Below are 22088 nucleotides of genomic sequence, written 5' to 3' on the forward strand. Positions count from 1 at the left end.
GATTCTTCGGATAGAAAAAAGCGGTCGTAGATGGTGAACGGCTTAGGACAACTGTATTAGATATTAGATAATAAAGTGAAGCTAGTTTAGTGACTGTGTATTTTCATGACACACCATTTCACCATGTCATTTCAAACATTGAAAGTATTTAGTTATGAAGATTCATCAGCAGCCTGGATGTGATGGGTGTGTATGTGATGCCTTTCAAAACTGCTCAGCAATAATATGTTCATGATGTCACCGTGTCGCAGTTTGTTTGGGTTAACAAAAAAAAAAAAAGGGTCAATATTAAAAACGTTTTTGTACCGCTAAAAGTCATTTAAGTTAATATTGCATGGTTATTTAATATTATTCCCGTGATTCCAAACTTCCTTTAAATCTCGGGTCACAAACTCACTTCCTCCTTCGTCTCCACGACTATGGACGGAGGCTGTGCTGAGAAAACATTCAGAGGAATGTAACGTTTTTGTGAGCGGAAGGGTCCACAACACGGCTCCACTATGATTATTGTTGCTGGACGTACTATTCTGGTAAGTAAACATCCATGTTTATCCGTGAACACAGCATTACAAATGCTCATATTTTCACCACATAAGCAAAACAAAAGCACGTGAGGCTTTTACTCCGGAGCAGAGCATCTCACTCTGGAGAAGTCAAGTCATTTATAGCAGAAAAACCTCCAAAGTCCGTGTTAACATACATATAGTTCTAATGTCGGCAGTTAAGAAAGCTAAGCTAAGCTAAAACTTATCACATGGTGCTCGAGGTAATAAACCTAGACGCTGCATCCAAAGAAGGAGAGATGAATGATGTGACTACATATTAGTCTTTCTTATTATTGTTTTATATTATAGTTACTGGTATTCTCATTGTATTATTGCTATTACCTCATTTTCTTATATTGGTTTTATTATTATTGTATTATAGTTACTGGATTCTCATTATAGTATTTTGTTATTGCTATAATTATTTTATAATTGTACTACTACTGTATTATTGTTATTGCTAGTTATATATTCTTAATTAATATTTTATCTTATAGTTACTATAATATTATCATTGCTATTACCTTATCTAATATTTCTTATTGTATTATAGTTACTGGATTCTCTCTATATTTTATTGCTATTATTATTATAACTATTACTATTATATCTCTATCTAATTGTACTACTACTGTATTGTAGTATTGTTATTCTTATAGTATTCTTTTTTTTTTAACCTTTTATCTTATAGTTACTGGTATTTTCATTGTATTATTAATATTACCTTATTATTTTATGTTTATTTATTCTTTTTATTATTGTATTACAGTTACTGGATTATCTTTGTTATTTTGTTATTGCCATTATTAGTGAGGATGCAGGAGGCATCTTCACTATTGTATTCGTTAAACTTTATTATTATAGTAGTTATTCTTCCGCCATCGCAAGTAACTCCAACAGTTTTCAACCGATTTGAACAATTTTGGTGTCAAAACGTTCAGCTAATATTTCCCTCTTCTGCTATGTTTCAACTTTTTACGTTTCACATTCCTGAAATTAGAGTGGAGTGTAGCAGCCCTTATTTTAATCCTAAAAAATCTGCAAACAAATTGTCACAACTTCCAAAATATTGAACACAAAGACCTAATTTTCTCAAAAGTAGTAGAAATGTGTGTTGAGCCACTCACAATACCACATTTTTTGCCATAAGTTCAGCAGTTTTTGATTTATTAAGCCTGAAGTGGACATAATCCTACAAATCTACAGGCTTGTTTGCAGTGGAGAACCGTCAGGTCACTGCTTAAAATCCATGGTCTTTCTCTCGTCCTCCTGGCCTCATTTTTTGTCCTAAAAACATACAATTGAACTCATTTGTAGCCTAAAGCCTTGTGATTCTCACAAACTGCTCAGTTTTTCTGTAAATTATACAGTTTTCCAGTTGTGATGTGTTTTACACAGGTTCCCCCTGGCTGTAACAGGCCAGTTTCTGCCTCGTCATCCTGCACACACATTCTCCCCACAGGTGCATGTGATTAGTGCTGTTACCATGGTAACTAGGTAACTGACAGCCCTGATGATGAATCCACCTTTCTGTGTGATTTACATGTTCTCCCAGTGCCTTTTTATCAAACTTGTATCTTCCAGCCCATTATTTAACCTTTCACCTATGACTTAATCTTTTAAATCCACCTTTCTGTGTGATTTACATGTTCTCCCAGTGCCTTTTTATCAAACTTGTATCTTCCAGCCCATTATTTAACCTTTCACCTATGACTTAATCTTTTAAATCCACCTTTCTGTGTGATTTACATGTTCTCCCAGTGCTTTTCTCCCCTTATTGGAACTTTTAACCCCTTCAGCCATTTTGTAACTGATTTAAATGAACCTTTAACATGTTCAGCTACTACCTCCAACCCATTACAACTTTTTTCAACCTTTCCAACACATTTTAACACATTTCAACAATTTCAACTTTTTTCAACTTTTTCAACCTTTTTCAACTTTTTACTACTTAATACTGTATAAACTGGACTTCTAACTGGTTTGACTGGTTTTTCCTTTCCTACTGGGATTTTAACACATAATACTGTATAAACTGGACTTCTAACTGGTTTTCCTTTCATACTGGGATTTTTAAACTTCTTTCAACCTTTTTCCAACTTTTTTCTACTTTTTCAACCCCTTTTTTTTAACTTTTTCAGTCTATTTTTACTTTTTGCAACCCATTTCAACTTTATTAACCCATTTCAACTTTTTTTTTTCTACTTTTCCAACCCATCTCTATTTTTTCAAACAAATTGCTAATTCTTGGTTAGTGCAAATGTTAGAGGAATGCTAACACTAGACTAATGCAATCGCAAAGGCTGCAATTTTTTTTAATTATTATTATTTTCATGTCCTGTTAATTTCAGACAGTGTTTAAGAAGTACAGTCCAAATGTTTTAATGTTTCATGAAACGTGAAGTTAGTTCGATATGTTTAAGAGGTAAAGCCACAGATTTGTTTGCTTTACTGTTGTAATCTGTGCTTTAAAAATTACATTTTATATTTATTTAAAGTTTAAATAAATCTGAAATTGTTTATTATGAAACAAATTGATTTATTGCTTGTGTTAATTAAAAAACACATGACAAGAGGCCCTTGAACAAATAACGGCATATTAAATCGCAATCGCAATATTGAGGAAAAAAATTAGATTATTTTCCAAAATCAATCATTAAGTTTGTAGTGTATAGTGCAAAGTTTGCCATTTTGAAGACAGCCCATGACCGATATGAATACAGACACCCTCCCTTCAACCTAATTCTAGGTCACATGTAGTGTTGTGGTGGTCAAGACCGGTCTTGGTCTCGAGACCAAATTTTAAAGGTCTTGGTCTTGTCTCGGACTCTCAAGCATCTTGACTCAGTCCGGTCTCGGACTCGGGCTGCCCGCACTCGGGATTTTCCGTCAAGACCGTTCGAGACCAGCACTAATTCCTGCTATTTTTAAACTTTCTTATAATGTGATAATAACACGGAGAAGAACGGAATAAAACAATCCTTTATTCATTATTTAATCCACCCCGTATAATGACCACAACCTTCCTTAATGTGACTGAGTGACGTGTTTGACACAGTCATACGTGTGTGTGGCTACGGTGTCAGTTTGGACCGCGGAGCGCAAGGAAGACATGAACTAATCACCGGTAAAAATCCCAGTTAAAAATCACCATGAATAAATATTATCTCCCTGGTAAAGACAGTAGCTCTAACAACTGGTAAAATGATAAACTGATGATATTACAGCCTGTGAAGGCTGGATAGGGGACGCACTTACTCTGCTTCTGGGTCTTAGTGCCAGCCGAGCGGTGAAGCCTGTTCCGTTTACCATGTTTACTGAGGTCCGTGTGTGTTTAATAAGTCCGTGTGAAAGTCTGCATGTTTATGCCTTTTATTATCATTACATAACATGTAATGAGATAGAGCTCCCCATAATGCTACGTTCACACCAAACGCGGTTTCTGCGGGACTGTTCGCGTCTGTCGCGCGAAACCTTCCGCAGGATTCGCGGGATCAAAAAATGTTTCCCTATTCGCTTCATTCGCGTCTGAAGCGAAGCTCCGCCCACCAGACTCCCAAACGGCGACAACCAGGCTCTGTTTGTTTCCACCATCAACTATGGAGGACCCCCGTTAATTCACTGCTCCTAACCTCGGAAGGAACGTCGGCTTTCCTGGCTTCACCAGGTTAACCAGCGCCACATCCAACTCGGTGAGCTTCACTGACCGCTTCAGAAGCTACAGCTGGATGATGACTGCTTCCAGCGGTACCTGTGGATGACCAGCGCCCGATTCGACGACCTGCTGGGTCGGATTGGCCCACGGATGTCCCGGCAGGATACCTACTACCGGAGCTCCATCTCTGCAGCCGAACGACTGTGTGTCTGTCTCCGGTAAGTTTCATAAGCAACCGAAGATGCCATGATTCATCAGAAACATCTCTCAAATACACAATAAAGATAGATACTATATTAATCCCTGCTTTATTATTGTTTTTTATCATAAATATATTACAACTAAAATAAAAGTTAATCATTATAATAAATTATTTACTATTGTTATTTTTTGTCCTCTGGAGACCTATTCTGGAAGATGAGGCTTGTTTCATTAATATTTATTGTTTTTAACTCTTATTAATAAATCATTATTTATTTACTACTGTTAATTATTGTCATCTGGCAGATAAGGCCTGTTCTTTCTAATCTCTCCACCTTTTATGCACACGTACACACCCACATTATATATATCTGATTATCAATGATCTGAGCTTTTCTATGTTGTTCACTGTGCAGGTATCTGGCCACAGGTGACTCCTTCAGGACCACAGCTAACAGCTATGGACGAGAGGTCTTCACATCGTACTTCTCTGCAGGAGCCGTTCCATGGCTAGACATATTCCACCAGCACACCCAAAACGACTATTTTAAGAGCCAACCACATACTTCTATAGAGCAAACTACCTATTGTATTAACATGTGTATAATAAATATGGAAGAATGGGGAGAGAAACGTCTGTCAGCTTCATTTTTAACCAGAAAGAAATAATCCAAGAAACCTCACCTCTGAAATTAATTAAAGGCATTAAAGGTCTCACAGAGAATCAATATGAGGAAACTATATATTCTTGTATGAACAAAATATATAACCTTGATGTGGTGTACACATTGCTGTTAAGATGCATTGATAGAAATTAAAAAGAAAGCAAAAGTACACTTTAAAATGTGTTTTTAATCAACAATTCTGAAAGAACACCATGTACATTAACAATATAATACCTCAATTTTAAACAAACTGTTTACTTCAATATTATAATACTTACATAATAAACAAACTAGTATAAACAACTATTCACAATGTGGTTCCTGCCATGCAAAGAGTCCCGCCCACCCCAGCCCATTCAGCCCAATCCAAAACCTAATTAAAATATTCCAAATTTAGTGTTACCGGATGATAATCAAGAAGTTTAAAACTTTGAAATTTAACGTTCCCTAAATTCTGGTGGCACTTTTTGCAGGATAGGAAGCAGGTCTCTGAAAAACATCTCATCCTCAGTCAGAGCTGGTGGTGAGGAGGTGGTCTCCTGAAGGTCTGTAGGATATGTCACGGTTTGCTGTGGGTGTGGACCCAAATGCAAGGAGAGACGGAGGCAGGATAGACGCATAACGTTCTTGGAACCAGTCCATGTTTATTCTCAAAATCAAAATCAAAACTTAAATCCAAAAACAGGAGGGGAGCAGGAACAGGGAGCAAGACCAGACACACTGCACACAAGGGGAGACCACAAACCTGACAACATAATACAACGAACCAGCAACCACACTGTGACCAAGCACACATTTAAATAGTGAAGGAGGCCTGATTAGGAATGGGCCACACCTGGGTGCAAACATGAGGGAGCTACTCAATCACCAAGCACTCACACAGACATCACTGAGGGGTGGAGCCACAAGCAGGAATCCCTAAAACACAGACAAGAGTTAACACCAGACAAGACTCAAAATACACAAAGACACAGAACAACTGAACTTAACTAACAGAACATGACATAACCCCCCCTTTAAGGAGCGGGTTCCAAACGCTCTCTAAACAAAAAAAATCTAACCACCCAAACACCAAACCAGGGTGGGTGGACGGGGGACCCGGAGGAGGGTCAAAACAGTTCCGGCGGCCTCCCATGAGACGGAGCCGGCGAGGCAGGGGACCAGGAGTCCGGCGGCCTCCCATGAGGCGGAGCCGGCGAGGCAGGGGACCAGGAGTCCGGCGGCCTCCCATGAGGCGGAGCCGGCGAGGCAGGGGACCAGGAGTCCGGCGGCCTCCCATGAGGCGGAGCCGGCGAGGCAGGGGACCAGGAGTCCGGCGGCCTCCCATGAGGCGGAGCCGGCGAAGCAGACGGGAAGACCTCTGGCGAAGAGCGCTCAGACGAGGCAGGCGGGAAGACCTCCGGCAGGCCGGGCTCAGACGGGACAGGCGGGAAGACCTCCGGCGAAGAGGGCTCAGACGGGACAGGCGGGAAGACCTCCGGCGAAGAGGGCTCAGACGGGACAGGCGGGAAGACCTCCGGCGAAGAGGGCTCAGACGGGACAGGCGCGCTGGGAGTTGGCGGCCTGGTGCGGGGAGCCGGCACTGGCGGCGACGTTGGCGGCCTGGTGCGGGGAGCCGGCACTGGCGGCGACGTTGGCGGCCTGGTGCGGGGAGCCGGCACTGGCGGCGACGTTGGCGGCCTGGTGCGGGGAGCCGGCACTGGCGGCGACGTTGGCGGCCTGGTGCGGGGAGCCGGCACTGGCGGCAGGGCAGGCGGCGGCCGGGTGCGTGGAGCCGGGACTGGCGGCAGGGCAGGCGGCGGCCGGGTGCGTGGAGCCGGGACTGGCGGCAGGGCAGGCGGCGGCCGGGTGCGTGGAGCCGGGACTGGCGGCAGGGCAGGCGGCGGCCGGGTGCGTGGAGCCGGGACTGGCGGCAGGGCAGGCGGCGGCCGGGTGCGTGGAGCCGGGACTGGCGGCAGGGCAGGCGGCGGCCGGGTGCGTGGAGCCGGGACTGGCGGCAGGGCAGGCGGCGGCCGGGTGCGTGGAGCCGGGACTGGAACGCTAGCCTGACGGCTAGGGGACACAGGAACGCTAGCCTGACGGCTAGGGGACACAGGAACGCTAGCCTGACGGCTAGGGGACACAGGAACGCTAGCCTGACGGCTAGGGGACACAGGAACGCTAGCCTGACGGCTAGGAGACACAGGAACGCTAGCCTGACGGCTAGGAGACACAGGAACGCTAGCCTGGGAGCTAAGAGACACAGGAACGCTAGCCTGGGAGCTAAGAGACACAGGAACGCTAGCCTGGGAGCTAAGAGACACAGGAACGCTAGCCTGGGAGCTAAGAGACACAGGAACGCTAGCCTGGGAGCTAAGAGACACAGGAACGCTAGCCTGGGAGCTAAGAGACACAGGAACGCTAGCCTGGGAGCTAAGAGACACAGGAACGCTAGCCTGGGAGCTAAGAGACACAGGAACGCTAGCCTGGGAGCTAAGAGACACAGGAACGCTAGCCTGGGAGCTAGGAGACACAGGAACGCTAGCCTGGGAGCTAGGAGACACAGGAACGCTAGCCTGGGAGCTAGGAGACACAGGAACGCTAGCCTGAGAGCTAGGTAAAACAGGGACGCTAGCCTGGGAGCTAGGAGACTGGCGGGGCTGACCCTTCCTTCTCGACCGACCTTTACCTCGTTGTAGGCTCCGGGGTCCTCCCAAAGCCAGTCGAGTTCCCCAGTAGGGATCCCTAACAGGCTCGTCCTCCCATCCATACAACAAATCTTCCCTTGCCTCCAGCAGGTAGCTCTGCCAGTAGGCAGTCCTTTCGGCCATGTCCATCTCAGCCAAATCTGTCTCCGCTGGATCCACTTGTGGCTGGTTCGTTCTGTCACGGTTTGCTGTGGGTGTGGACCCAAATGCAAGGAGAGACGGAGGCAGGATAGACGCATAACGTTCTTGGAACCAGTCCATGTTTATTCTCAAAATCAAAATCAAAACTTAAATCCAAAAACAGGAGGGGAGCAGGAACAGGGAGCAAGACCAGACACACTGCACACAAGGGGAGACCACAAACCTGACAACATAATACAACGAACCAGCAACCACACTGTGACCAAGCACACATTTAAATAGTGAAGGAGGCCTGATTAGGAATGGGCCACACCTGGGTGCAAACATGAGGGAGCTACTCAATCACCAAGCACTCACACAGACATCACTGAGGGGTGGAGCCACAAGCAGGAATCCCTAAAACACAGACAAGAGTTAACACCAGACAAGACTCAAAATACACAAAGACACAGAACAACTGAACTTAACTAACAGAACATGACAGGATAAGCTGCTCCACCTCTCTTGGAGAGCCTTGGCTGGGCCTCTTCTTTGCTCTTTTTCCTTAAAAATAAACATTATATATATATATATATATATATATATATAAAATAGCTTATCAAGTCACTGTTACTTAAATAAGATCATAGATATATTTTAATTAAACATTAAATAAGGTAATGATCAACATTGTCATCACTGATATACCAAGCATTTATAGATACATTTTATTTCTAACAGAATGCAAAACAACTTCTGTCATGTTCATATCAGATGGTTTGGCTGCACTTGTTTCTGCAGGAGATGCTGCTGTAGCACCATCACAATCATCATCTCCTGCTCCCTGAGCACTATCTGTTCCCCCTCCCTGTCCTTCTCCATCACTCATCTGATTGTTTACCTCTGAGTGACAGCAAACAATATATGAAACACATTACTGTACATTTTAAATCATTAAACTAGATTTAGATCCCCCACTAGAAGAAGCCCTGTGATACATAAAGGCCTGAATATTAACCTGGTATATATTTCTACATGTCTGCACTGATAAACAAACCTCCAGTCTCTGATGGGTGACCATACTCTGCGGTCCTGTCTTCCTCAACCCTCTACCCCATGTTGCTGCTTGTCTCTCGCGGTGAAACAAAGGGGTCGATGAAGGACATGACCACAGGGTATTTCCACCGTTTGGATGTTCCTGCAGCTGACCCACTACGCTTCTCCTGACTTTTTTTTCCTCTCATAACCCATAAGTGAAAATAGCTGGTGTTAGCGGCTAATGCTATCATTAGCTAATGCTATCCTCACTCACTGCCGACTTTCAAAGATGAAAACTACAGAGAGAACATTTACCTGCTGCTCCACCTCCTCGCTGATTCTCCTCCACACCAAATCCTTCCTTGTCCTGGTCCCGGTTAAAATAACAGGCCGTGTCATACAGCTCCCGATGGTCACACACCGCTACGATTAGCTTCTCTTCAATGGTTGAACGGGTGAAAATACTGGTTTCCGTGTTGCCTGCCTGACGTCATTGCCAACAAGGACTCTGATTGGCTTTCGCGCCTGCGCGTCACGCGAAACTGCCGCTGGAGTTCAATATTTTCAACTCAAGCGAACGGCGAATAACGCGAAAATCGGGAGCGCGCTTGCCGCAGCATTCGCGTTCAACGCGCGAAACAGTTCGCGCCGCCCCACCGGCGAATAATTCGCCTCCCAGCGAGTCTAAACCATTGACTTTGCATGTAATCTGTTCGCTTGTGCCGCAGAAACCGCGTTTGGTGTGAACGTAGCATAAAAATACAAACATAAGAATAAACAATGTATATACAATATAAATAGATTTAACCCCTTCCTGGGGTTCACTGCCAGGAGCACCCTTCTGACGTCACGCTCCTCAATAGTGAGTGAAGAGGTGCTGGAACCTGGTGGGGGCGGGGCTGAGGCTGGTGAGTGCTGTGGGGTCTCAAAACGAGCAAAGAAGTAGTTGAGCTCCTCTGCCAGTGAAGCACTTCCATCCACTGTTGGTACATCACAGCCCCTGTAGTTTGTGATGTTCTGTAGCCCCTGCCCCACCTGCCGTGGGTTGTTGCTGGACAGATGGGACTCAATCCTCCTCTTGTAGTCCGCTTTGGCTTCCTTGATTCCCCTTTTCAGGTCGGCTCGGGCAATGCTGTATAGGGCCCTGTCACCAGACCTGAAGGCAGCATCGCGGACTCTGATGAGTTTGCGGACCTGGCTGGTCATCCAGGGTTTCTGGTTAGGGAAAACCCGAATGATTTTGTCCACAGTCACGTTCTCGATGCAGAACTTGATGTAATCTAGTACAGTCACTGTGAATATTTCCAGATCCTGATGTTCAAATATGTCCCAGTCTGTGTGATCAAAGCAGTCCTGTAATTCTAGAAGTGCATTATCAGGCCAAGATGTAACAGTCTTAATGACAGGCCTGGTTCTCCGTCTGATGGGGGTGTATGCTGGAGTGAGCAGCAGGGAGAGATGGTCTGACTGGCCAAGGTGGGGGAGAGGTATAGCTCTGTAAGCATGCTTGATGTTAGAGTACACATGGTCCAGAGTGTTCTCCCCTCTCGTAGGACACTTGACATGCTGATGGATATTTGGAAGTACAGTCTTTAGATTAGCCTTATTAAAATCTCCTGCAATAATGTGGACACCATCAGGGTGGACTCGCTGTTGTTCGTTTATGGTGTTTAGCAGGAGAGAGAGCGCTGTGTTGACATTGGCGTCAGGCGGGATATAGACAGTCGTGATGATGACTACAGTTAGCTCTCTTGGTAGTGTTAATGTTAATCTTCTGCTCATATTTCTATTTATTTTATTCTAATTCTTGTTCTATTCTATATACAGTAATTATATTATGTTGTTTGCACATTGTGTTCTTTGATTTGATTAGTCAGTAACACAAAACCTAAAATCAAACAGGAAAGTAGAAATGTCCTTGTTCTGAAACTGTATATACTGTATTTTAACTTTTGATTGCACTGTTTTACATTGTTTTTGGATTTTTGCACCATTGTTGTTATTGTTTCTTGAGACATTTGCACTATACCTGTAAGTGTTATGTTGTATTATAGTTTATTATTGTAATTTTAAATTTTAAAATAGGTTGTATATTTTTTCAATGGGTTTGTTGTATCACAGAATTGCATTGTTTTGTCTTGATATTTAAAAGAAATGATAATGTGTTCACAGTGATTCCAGTATAAAGAAGTATTCTGTGTATAGTTATAAGTTTGTTAGTCATAGTTCTGATATAATCATATAATAATGAGTAATGATATGATTACAAACCGATGACAGTAGGCTCCAGGTCTACATAAAGCACTCTGGGGACACGTTTCCCTGTCCCAGTTTCACTGAAGAAGGTGTTGAAGGAGTCGTCTCCGCCTCCAGATTCCTGGTTTGAAAGCACCTGTCCGTTTGGCTGAATCCCATGCTCCAGACAGAAAAGTTCCCAGCAGGAATTACCGATCTGGACTCCAGCTTGGCCCACATGAATAGAAATAATCTCACGCTGCAGAGAGAAAACAATATATCAGGATCCTGGCATCACTTAATCATGACATCAGTTGGTCATATGCTAACTTGTTTATTGCAAAATCTAATCATTTGTTCAATTATGAATATAAAGCAGATGAAGACAATGAAATCCTGTCTTACCATTGTTTATCTTTCTTTTTAAATGCTCAGGCTTTGGAGAGAAGTTGTAGTGTCAGAGAGAACTTTCACTCTGCGTTTCGACACCGTGTACTGTGAACTACACGCACTGTCTGACGTCATAACCAGTACGTCATTGCGTTCCAATAATGTACACATTACACGCAATTACGTACTGGTTATTACGTCAGATTTAGTGCGTGTGTACACACACGCACACACACACACAGTACATACAAATAAAATTTAGAGAAGAGAGGAAAACAAAAAAAAGAATTAAATGAAAATAATAACAAGTTAAAAAAAGTTAAGTCTGTAGAGCATACATCATCATACCTTTAAAGATGTATGCTCTACAGACTTAACTGTATAACAATATAAAACAACAATCGAGCCTTAAAAGTTGATTTATTTAAATGATCATCTCCTCCTTTATATTATCCACAGGTTTTTATCCAGAGAACTTTACTGATGAACTTTATCCAGAGAACTTTACTGATGTCAGTAAATGTTTTAATGCAGATCAACCTCTCAATGACTTTCACTTAATGATCTACATCTACAATGTTAGAAAGAAAACTACCATTTGCACAAAAAAAAAAAAAGTCGTAAAGCAACACAACATTAGTAATTATGTGAACACGTCTGTGGTGTGTGATGTTACTAATGTGTTTCAGAGAAAAGTGTTAAGGTTCATTAAAGTGTTAAGAAACGGTGTTCAGGTGGGCGGAGCCAGGTAGAAACCCAGGGTTTCTTTGATAAAACCTGCCAGCGACCAGGTTGCGTTCAGGACAATGTTGCCATGGTAACATACTCAGAGAAGAACATACCTCGCTTTTTGGAATGGGATACTCAGAGTTTCCCTCATTTCAGCCTGAACATATTCAGAGTTTGAACATAACCCGCTTTATGGAATACCCCTCAGCTCTCCTTGTATAAGTTAATGTCTAGCACAAACACACACACAAACACTTACTTAAAATCATCGCCCCTAATGAAAAAAAGAATAAAAGATCATTTAAGACAAGGTAATTTTCAAATATTTTTTTTAAATTGTATGTAAGCAATTTATCAAACTGGTTCCAAGTACAACTAACATCAAACAAAAGGGCTGACATGTTCTTATAGTCACACACAGTCTTTTTACTTTGTTTAACTTAAGTAGTGTAGCATTAGCAACACTTGCTGCATAACAAGGCAGCATATCTGTCAAGTGATTTCTATTTGTTATTGAGGTAACACTCATGTTAATAAAATCCTAATTTAAACAGTATTTGAACGCCTCATTTCACACAGTTCAGACAATCATATCCTTTACAAAATAAAACGTTACTGCTTTGGTTGCAATAGGCCTGGGTGATATGGACCAATATTCATATCTCTATATTTTTCTTCAAAATGGAAATAGGCAACATAAACCATTTATTTTTTTCAATAGTTTTACATGAAAAACAATAATGGGCCAAAGTCAGTGGAGCCACAAAGACCCTTTTATTAATCATTAGCAGCACAATAACAACATTTTACCTCATTGTTGTTCGTTATTTGTTATTTGTTGTCCGAATGTCTTTAGTTAAGTTATTTGTTGTATAGTATTGCTAGTTGTTTTTTTTGTGTGTTTGTTGTGTGTTTTTGTGTTTTAAGTGCTCTTTTTATGCACTGCAGGTTTGCACTGGGGGTTGGGGGGGGATTGCAATTTCATCTGTGCTGTATGTTTAACATGGGGCATATTTGACAATAAAGAACCTTGAACCTTGAACCTTGAACCTTGATTTTGTGTCACTTTTGACTTTTTCCTTCATTAAGGCTGAAATGTGATTAAATTATGTAGTGTTGCTTCATTCAGGGCAGCTCTGAGTTGCAGAAAGTCGTTTTTAAAGTAAATCACATTCAGGACACTGTCTCTTTAAGAATGTGTAAACAGCCCTGTTAGCTACAGCAGCAGATCTCTGCTGAGGAGCAACAGAGAGTTAGAGAAGAAAAACACATGCAGTGTTTCCTCAAACATCTCTCAGTGTTTAACACTCAGAACTGAGGACAGACAGACATCTACACTGAGCTTCTGACAGACAGTCACTAACACAGCTGACTGTGTGTTCGTGCACTGGGGGGGAGGGGGGTCAGTTTTTTAGACAAGTAAACTAACACTATAACACACACACAGCAATATACAGTGAACAAAATTGGCTGGTTACATTCCATCTCAAACGGCATCTGACTTCTAGAAACTCTTTCTGAAAGCATGCCGACGAGTCGGTACGCTCTGTGTCGAGAGAGGGCTCGTCAAGACCCGCCTTACATTGCTTCTGATTGGTTGATTATTGTGTGATGCATGCCATGGTTGGTTAGATTTAGGCACAAGGAGACATGGATTAGCTATCTCGGTCAGTCAATCAGAATTACTCGAGCTACGGCATGCCACGAGGATCAAAGTTTATTATCATAAAAAAATGGGGAATGGGGAAATATAAGCGTGAGAAATGTCAAGTGTGGTGTGAGAATGCGTCAAATTGCGTGACTGTCACGCTCAAAGCATGAGGCTTGGCAGCTCTGCAAATGTAAATGTCTAACTTAAATACAAGCAACATGAAATTAACAGCAAATATGCAATGTGTTGACTTGTATATGAACTGTAAGTATAATAGATAAACACATGTGCTTCATATACCCATTTATGTTTTAATTTAGGCTGTATTATAATTTAGGAATTAGGACTGGGCGATATATCGAGATTCAAGATGTATTGAGTTTTCTATTTTGGCAATATAGAAAACTACAAAGTCGCATATACAGATATATCTCGTATTTTGTATAAAAATACTTGTTTGACCTAACCCATAACAAGCCACACTATAGAACTCACTCACACATACTGTCCCTTACAGGAGATGTTGTATTGTGCAGCTGTTTGTTAATAAATGAGCCTGTGTGGCATTTTGCATCAGCAATTTTTTTTTTTTTTTTTACCAAGAATTGTCTTTCTGGTCAGACTTGATATGAAATAAAAATTATTGAGATTCACCATTTTGAGAAAATGTATTGAGATATGAGTTTTGGTGCATATCGGCCAGCCCTAGTAGGAATGTTCACAGCATTTTAATGTCAACAAATGTAGGCCTACCAGATTCTAATCACATTTGTATTTAAGTTTTAAGTTGTTGACATTGACAAGTGGCTATTTTAGATTTCCTGTACACTTGTATTAAAATATAAGGGATACTGGAGCTTGGTTGGGTTGGTGGGTTAGTCATATGTTAATGACCTGTTTGCCTTAAAATCACTACATGCTGTAAAATCATTATACTGCTGTAATTATTTTACTGTTGCAACTTAAGGGTTCAAGTTAAAGATTACTATATGATTATGGTCCAAAGCAACATCAAATGCAGTTTTTTTTAATCAAGGGACATGAAACTTATGTTGCCGACTGGCTGGCTGGCTCCCCACACCTCGTATGAAGTGGGTCGGTCTGTCAATGACTCCCAGGACATGTTCGTCCCCCAGTCTGCCCCTGGTCTAATGACAGAAACAAGGAGGAAATATATCATTGATCCAAGACGAGGGAGCCGACTTGTATGGATCTGCATCAGGTTGTCACCTTTCAGAAAACAAAATAAAGGACACCCACGTCACCGTGAACACAATCCTCATAAATAGAAACATTTTGACATAGAACAGTGTTTACCAAATGTTACTGCCCCATGTACCTTGGCTCTGAGCTCATGGTATATATTATTTATTGTGTCTGCAGGCGCGTCTAAACTCTTTCCTTTGTCTCGTCCATTATTAGCCTTGAATTTAGGCCTTTTTATTGATTTATTTCTGATTTTCTTGTTCATTGTCTGTGTGCATGTAAAAAAAATAACCTGAAATGTTTGTGTGAACCTCCTGAAAGGTGTTCATGTGCCCCTATGGCAGCGGTCTATAACCATTATTCTCAAAGGAGCCATTTTGCTTCCTCTCACCTGGATTAAAATGTTTCTGGAGCCAAAAAAATACCATCTCAACCATCTAAACTTCAGTTTAGCCTTTATATGCTTCCTTTAGGACAAATTTTACAGAACTGTAAGGTTGATTATCAGAGCTATGCAGATGGCACACAACTATATCTATCACTGAACCCAGATGACTATGGTCCCATTGAGGTGTTGTATGACTGCTTAGAAAAAGTAAACTGCTGGATGAGTGAAAACTTCCTTCAACTAAACCATGACAAGATGGAGGTGATTGTCTTTGGTAACAAGGAAAAGAGGACTGCTATCAGCGAGCATCTTGAGTCTCGAGCGTTAAAAGCTAAAGACTAGGGATGTAACGATTCACTCAACTCCCGATACGATTCGATTCACGATACTGGGTTCACGATACGATTCTCTCATGATTTTTTCATTTACAAAATGGGACTGTAGACAAATTTGTTTTTTGGGAAAAAAACTAGAAAATACTGTATTATTTTCCTTATATTTTTCATTGTCAAAAGAATTCCTTGATAAACTATTCAAAACAATGCAATTTAACTAAAAATAAATCTTGAATGAAATAAATAAAGGAATAATACAAATGAAAATGAAGCCTATTAATTTAAAATCTGGTTCTATAATAAACAATGCAAAACTGCATAATAGTTATTTTTCTTTTAAAAGTGCAACTGAAAATGTATTTTGTGCCTTAACAATTGGACTTTAAAAAAAAAAAAACGATTGCACTGATTTACGTCATATTTGTTTGGACCAGCAGAGGGCGCTGGTAACACAGTGGTCGGTTGGCATGCAGATATCTTGCAGTGAAGAAGAGAAGCTATGCTAGCAGACAGAGCTAATAAAAAAACGTGACTTTTACAGATATTCAAGTAATAATACAGATATTCTTTCAATGCTAACGGGGTAATGAATCATTTATTAACATATTTAAGAGTAGAAGGCAGCCAGAAAGAATGTATTAGCAGACTCCGCCCGCCGCCAACACTACCGGATATCGTGATACCTATGAATCGATTTTTAACTGCCTTACGATTAATCGTTACATCCCTACTAAAGACCAAGTCAAAAACCTTGGTGTTCTGATTGACTCAGATCTTACATTGAGCAGTCAGATCAAATCTATCACAAAAACAGCTTCTACCACCTAAAGAACATCTCCAGAGTGAAAGGTTTAATGACTCAGAAAGATCAGGAGAAAGTTCCATGCTTTTATCTCCATCAGACTGGACTATTGGAATGGTCTTCTGACAGGAATCCCCCAAAAGAGCATCAAACATCTACAGCTGGTTCAGAACGCTGCAGCTCGGGTCTTAACCAGAACAAAGAGATCAGAACACATTACTCCAGTTTTAAAGTCTTTACACTGGCTACCAGTCAGCCTCAGAATAGACTTTAAAGTTCTGCTGCTGGTGTATAAATCTGTGAATGAGTTTGGTCCAGAATACATCAGTGAGATTTTAGTCAGGTATGAACCCAGCAGGTCTCCCAGGTCTATGAACACAGGTCAGATAGTGGAGCCCAGAGCTCACAGTAAACATGGTGACAAGCATCACATGTGAACATTTTTAAATCAAAGTTAAAGGCACTTTTTTTCTCTACTGCATATGATTGAGAGGAAGATTTTTGGTCATGTTGTTGATGTAATGTGTTTGTTGATGATTTTAAATGATTTTACTGATGATTTTAAATGTTCTTATTGATTTTAAACAGTTGAATGTTTTATCATGTAAAGCACAATGAGTTGCATTGTGTATGAAATGCGCTATACAAATACATTTGCCTTGCCCTCAATGAAGTCAATATAGTGCATAAAATTCCAGTTACAATTATATCGAACAATGTTATTAATAATAATTTTTAAAAAATGTTGATGTATTTGTAGTGCTACAAAAAATAACCTGAATTTGATAACACATGATCATGTCGGTCAACACACACACACACACACACACACACACACACACATATATATATATATATATATATATATATATATATATATATATATATATATATATAATACTAATTGATAGATGCAACATATCAAGTATGCTTATTAATCTGGTATGTTGGCAGTTAATTAAATATTTCCCAACACAAATAAAATCTTTATTTTCTTCCAGAATAGTCTTATTGTTGGTTGTTATCTTACCAGGGATATGAAACTTAAAGTTAGCCACAGGTGTAAGGAAAGTTTATGGTTGATGACAGTTATTACACAATACAATTAATTTTTAGGTTGACAAATTGTTTTATCATGATTTTATTTGGTGTCAATGTCATTTATCATTAATACCCTCTGTAAGAAATAACAATTCATTATTTTCTTATAGCTATAGGAAGCCATTGCAAAAGAGTCAAAGAGCCACAGGTTACAGACCCCTGTCCTCGGGGTACACATACCCCAGTTTGGGAACCACTAGAATATACAGAAATCTCTACAAACATTTTTAACCAAGGGAATATATATAATGTAAAATCAAAAATTAATGTATTTATTTAATGTTAACCTATTTTTTTAAAAGGTCATACATAACATGCCTGTTTATGTTACCTAATGCTACTGTGATAATAAATAAATATTTCATTCGACTTTAAAACCTCCACATCCTAAACATTAAATCAAATCACAGTAGTCTTTCAAATTAATCAAGCTTACAATCCAATCATGATGTGTCTACTGTATCAGCCTCAGGAGATGATGGATGTATGAAGAACTTCTCAGATTGTTCATATCTACAGTGTTTTTCTCCTGAGGCTGTTTGATGTCAGACAGATCACCATGAGTCACTGAAAACTCTCTAGAGTTGGACATTTTTTCACACACACACACACAGAGAGAGAGAGAACACAGTCACTGCTACGCACACACACACACACACACACACACACTTGTGCAAATACAGAACAGCTTTCCATTTTTCCTCAGTACGTAACACCCCATTTAAGGGCCAAATAAGGTACAATTCCATTATTTTTTTTATCAGTCATTAGCATCGGACGGATAATGATTTACAAGAGGTCTCCAAATAATTTCAAATTACTTTAGTGAGCCATTAAGGGAACATCTTAACTTCTCCAGTCTAACTGACATTAAGAGCTCTTTAATCCACCTCTGGTGGGATGGAGGGTGAGGGAGCAAAATGAGACGCCTGGCCAGTAGGATGGAGAAGGCAAGGACGGTCTGCACGGTTTTGGAGGTTGTATGCTGGGGGGTACAAAACAGGGCTAAGAGAGGATCAGGCGTAATGACTGTATTATATGCTGCGCTGAGACGTAAAAATATCAGACCAAAATGTGTCAAGCCTGGGACAGAAAAAAACATGTGGGAGTGGTCAGCTGGAGATTGCTTGCACCTATTACAAGAGTCGGTTACATTGGGGTAGATCCGAGACAGTTTCAGGTTAGTGTAATGGACTCTATGTACAACTTTACATTGTAAGAAGCCATGCCTCACGCAGATTGAGGAGGAGTGCACCAACTTCAAGACCCGTTGCTAATAATCCTCAGATAATGGGGTCCCTAGCTCCTTCTCCCAAGACTCCCTGGGGCCCAAAACTAAACTGTCACCGATAGAGCTGTTCAGACTGCAAATGTTGGAGATCAGACGTTTCTTTTCAGGGTCAAGAGCCAGTAGTGAATATACAATGGTTTCAGGGGGGCGACTGTGGGGAGGTCTTTTATGTCTTGTAACCTTGTCTATAATCTGTATTCATGTGAATACGTGCCTTTTTATTTGTATCTACACTTGTTAAAAAAAAAAAAAAAAATACCAATAAGGCGGCGAATGTGCGGTCTCGTGTGTTTTGGCCTCTGGTGTTTGCCGTAGTGTTGTGAAAGTATGCGTGTATCTGATTATGTATCTGTGTTCACGACTGAGTTGTTAGCCATTAGGTGGGCTTTAGATTGGATTGAACGAAATAAACCTGAGATGTATATATATTCGGATTCCATGGCTGCCTTACAGGCAATTTCTGACCATCCCTCTGGGGCTAGGATAGATACTGTGGTAGAGATTTTGTGTTGCCTTCACCGGATAGAGTTGATGGGGTCTAGTATTGTTTTTTCCTGGATCCCATCTCATTCAGGTATTGTGGGGAATGAAGCTGCTGATAGGCTAGCAAAGAAGGCTCTTCTCGAGACGGAAATTGAATATGTGGTCCTATTGGGGAAGGCTGAGTGTGTCAGTGTTTTCAAAGCTACTGTGTATCAGCAATGGCAAAGGGAGTGGGAGAATGAGTCTAGAGGGAGGCATTATTTTAAGTGTCAATCTTGTGTGCAGGGCACTAGACTCCTGTGGGCAACTTGCCGATCAATACAAGTTAAGATAACCAGATTAAGACTGGGGCATTGTGGACTAGCTGCATATTTAAATCAAATAGGAAAACATCCGGATGGATTATGTCAGTGTGGTCAACTTGAGACTATTTCCCATGTTCTATTGGCCTGTGGATGTGATTCTGTTGAAAGGGGAATGTTATATAAAGAACTTTCAACTCTTGGGCTGACAGTGTTTTCAATAAAGTCAATATTTGTACCAAGAACATAGTCGATTTTAATAGATAAGGCAGTCGTGAGGTATCTCCAATCTTCCAACCTCTATTTGAGAATCTAAAATGGAGTGAATCTAAGTGAACAGAAGAGGGCAGCATTACGCTTCTTTTAGTGTACAGCCTGCCGGAAACCATTAGAAGAAGAAGAAGAAGAAGAAGTAGTGTTGTGAAAGTTTTAGCGCGAACATGCTTGTGTGTGCACTGAGCTTTTCTACATGGAGACAGAGTCTCCAGTGTTTTACTGAGGACAGTGTGAGACATGAGGCGGACTGACAGTCATGGTGAGGTCATTTATGAACTCCTTCATACTGTGTTCACTGCTAACAGGACCCGGGCCCTGTTCCAAGAAGCTGGATCAACATATCCTGAATTATCCAGCTTCACCGAGCCTGTAGTACATGGAGCTGGACTTAACTTTCCAACCAAGCTCATAATTATTAATCAGTCAGTCAAAGCTACGTTGCTTCTCACAGCAAGTTCTTAGTCGTTATAGTCAACTAAATGTCTACTAAAAGAGTTTATGCATTTTTTTTAAAGTGTCAATTAGCATTGATCAACCAGAGGGGTATTCCATAAAGCGTGTTATGTTCAAACTCTGAGTATGTTCAGGCTCAAATGAGGGAAACTCTGAGTATCCCAGTCCTAAACGCGAGGTATGTTCTTCTGAGTATGTTACCATGGAAACGTTGTCCGTGAACTAAACCTGGTCGCTGGCAGGTTTTTTCTACCTGGCTCCGCCCACCTGAACACTTTAATGAACTTTAACACTTTTCTCTGAAACACATTAGTAACATCACACACACATCACATCATTACTAATGTGTTGCTTTACGTTTTTTTTTTTTTTTTGTGCAAACGGTAGTTTTCTTTATAACATTGTGGATGTAGATCATTAAGTGAAAGTCACTGAGGTTGATCTGCATTAAAACATCTACTGACGTCTGTAGTAAAGTTCCTTGAATACAAACCTGTGGATAATAAAAAGGAGGAGATGATAATTTAAATGAATCCACTTTTAAGGCTCGATTGTTGTTTTATATTGTTATACAGTTAAATCTGTAGATCACGGCTCTTTGAAGGTATGATGGCACAGTGAATTGTGACGCTGCTCTTGGAAGTGATGGTTCGCGTCCCGCTTCAGTGTTTTTTGTGACATTTTTTAGGACGTCGAGAGGACTCTGGCGACAATATTACATTAAAAATCAATATAAATGATGCGATATCAAGCGGCATTTACTGTCTTTATATCCAGTGTAACAGGAGGGCTCTCTATGCAGTCATCCTATGCTGCTGACACGTCTCCTCAGACACACTTTATTCATATTATTCACCGCTCGTCACGTCACTGAAGCAATAAAGTGATGAAGCGACCAAAAAGTGTGACTAATTACAGGTGATTTAAGCCACTATAGTTACTAAAGACTGAACGCACCTTTAGAACAGGCTCAGTCCTCAAACACCGGCTTATTTCACCCATTACGGTGAATAAATCACTATTTTCCTGGTGGTTGCCATGGCAGCTCGAGTCATCTTCGATCCATTGATGATGGCTTTTTATGGCGCGCGTCCACGTAAGTAACCCAAGGTTTACATACTCAGGGTTGATTGACCCACTTCATTCCAGCTGTAATGGAATCAGATACCCAGAGTTTCCCATCGCGGGGTATGTTGACCTAGAGTTTATGGATAGACTCAGAGTTTGTTAACCCTCCTTTATGGAACACCCCTCTGATATTGGATGGAATTAATGTTTATAAACACACAGAGAAATATTTGATGCGAATAATGAGTAAGACCACTGGAGCTGGGCAATATCTCGATATTCAAGATGTATCGAGTTTTCTATTTTGACGATACAGAAAATTACAATATCACCAACATTGGATTTTGTATTAAATAATTATTTTCAGGAGTCGCTGCTTTCTCTACTTCTCAGAACAGCATGAAAAGCGCGGTTAGATGGATTACTAAAGAACTCACTCACACGTGCTGTCCCTTATAGTCGAAAAA

At 40.9% G+C, this 22088-nt stretch overlaps 1 protein-coding gene across 2 annotated transcripts in view; it reads left to right on the forward strand.

Moving 5' to 3' along the window:
• The first annotated feature begins 402 nt into the window (after positions 1 to 402).
• LOC114458918 (DNA repair and recombination protein RAD54-like) overlaps positions 403 to 22088 on the forward strand; it is a 34103-nt gene continuing 12417 nt past the window's right edge. For both annotated transcript variants that reach the window (XM_028441295.1, XM_028441296.1), the window contains exon 1: positions 403 to 530. In XM_028441295.1, the coding sequence (XP_028297096.1) occupies positions 501 to 530 (30 nt within the window). In that variant the 5' untranslated portion in view covers positions 403 to 500. The remainder of the gene's footprint in view (positions 531 to 22088) is intronic.

Source organism: Gouania willdenowi, unplaced genomic scaffold (assembly GCF_900634775.1).
Source record: "Gouania willdenowi unplaced genomic scaffold, fGouWil2.1 scaffold_212_arrow_ctg1, whole genome shotgun sequence".
In the NCBI taxonomy this organism is placed as follows: Eukaryota; Metazoa; Chordata; class Actinopteri; order Blenniiformes; family Gobiesocidae; genus Gouania; species Gouania willdenowi.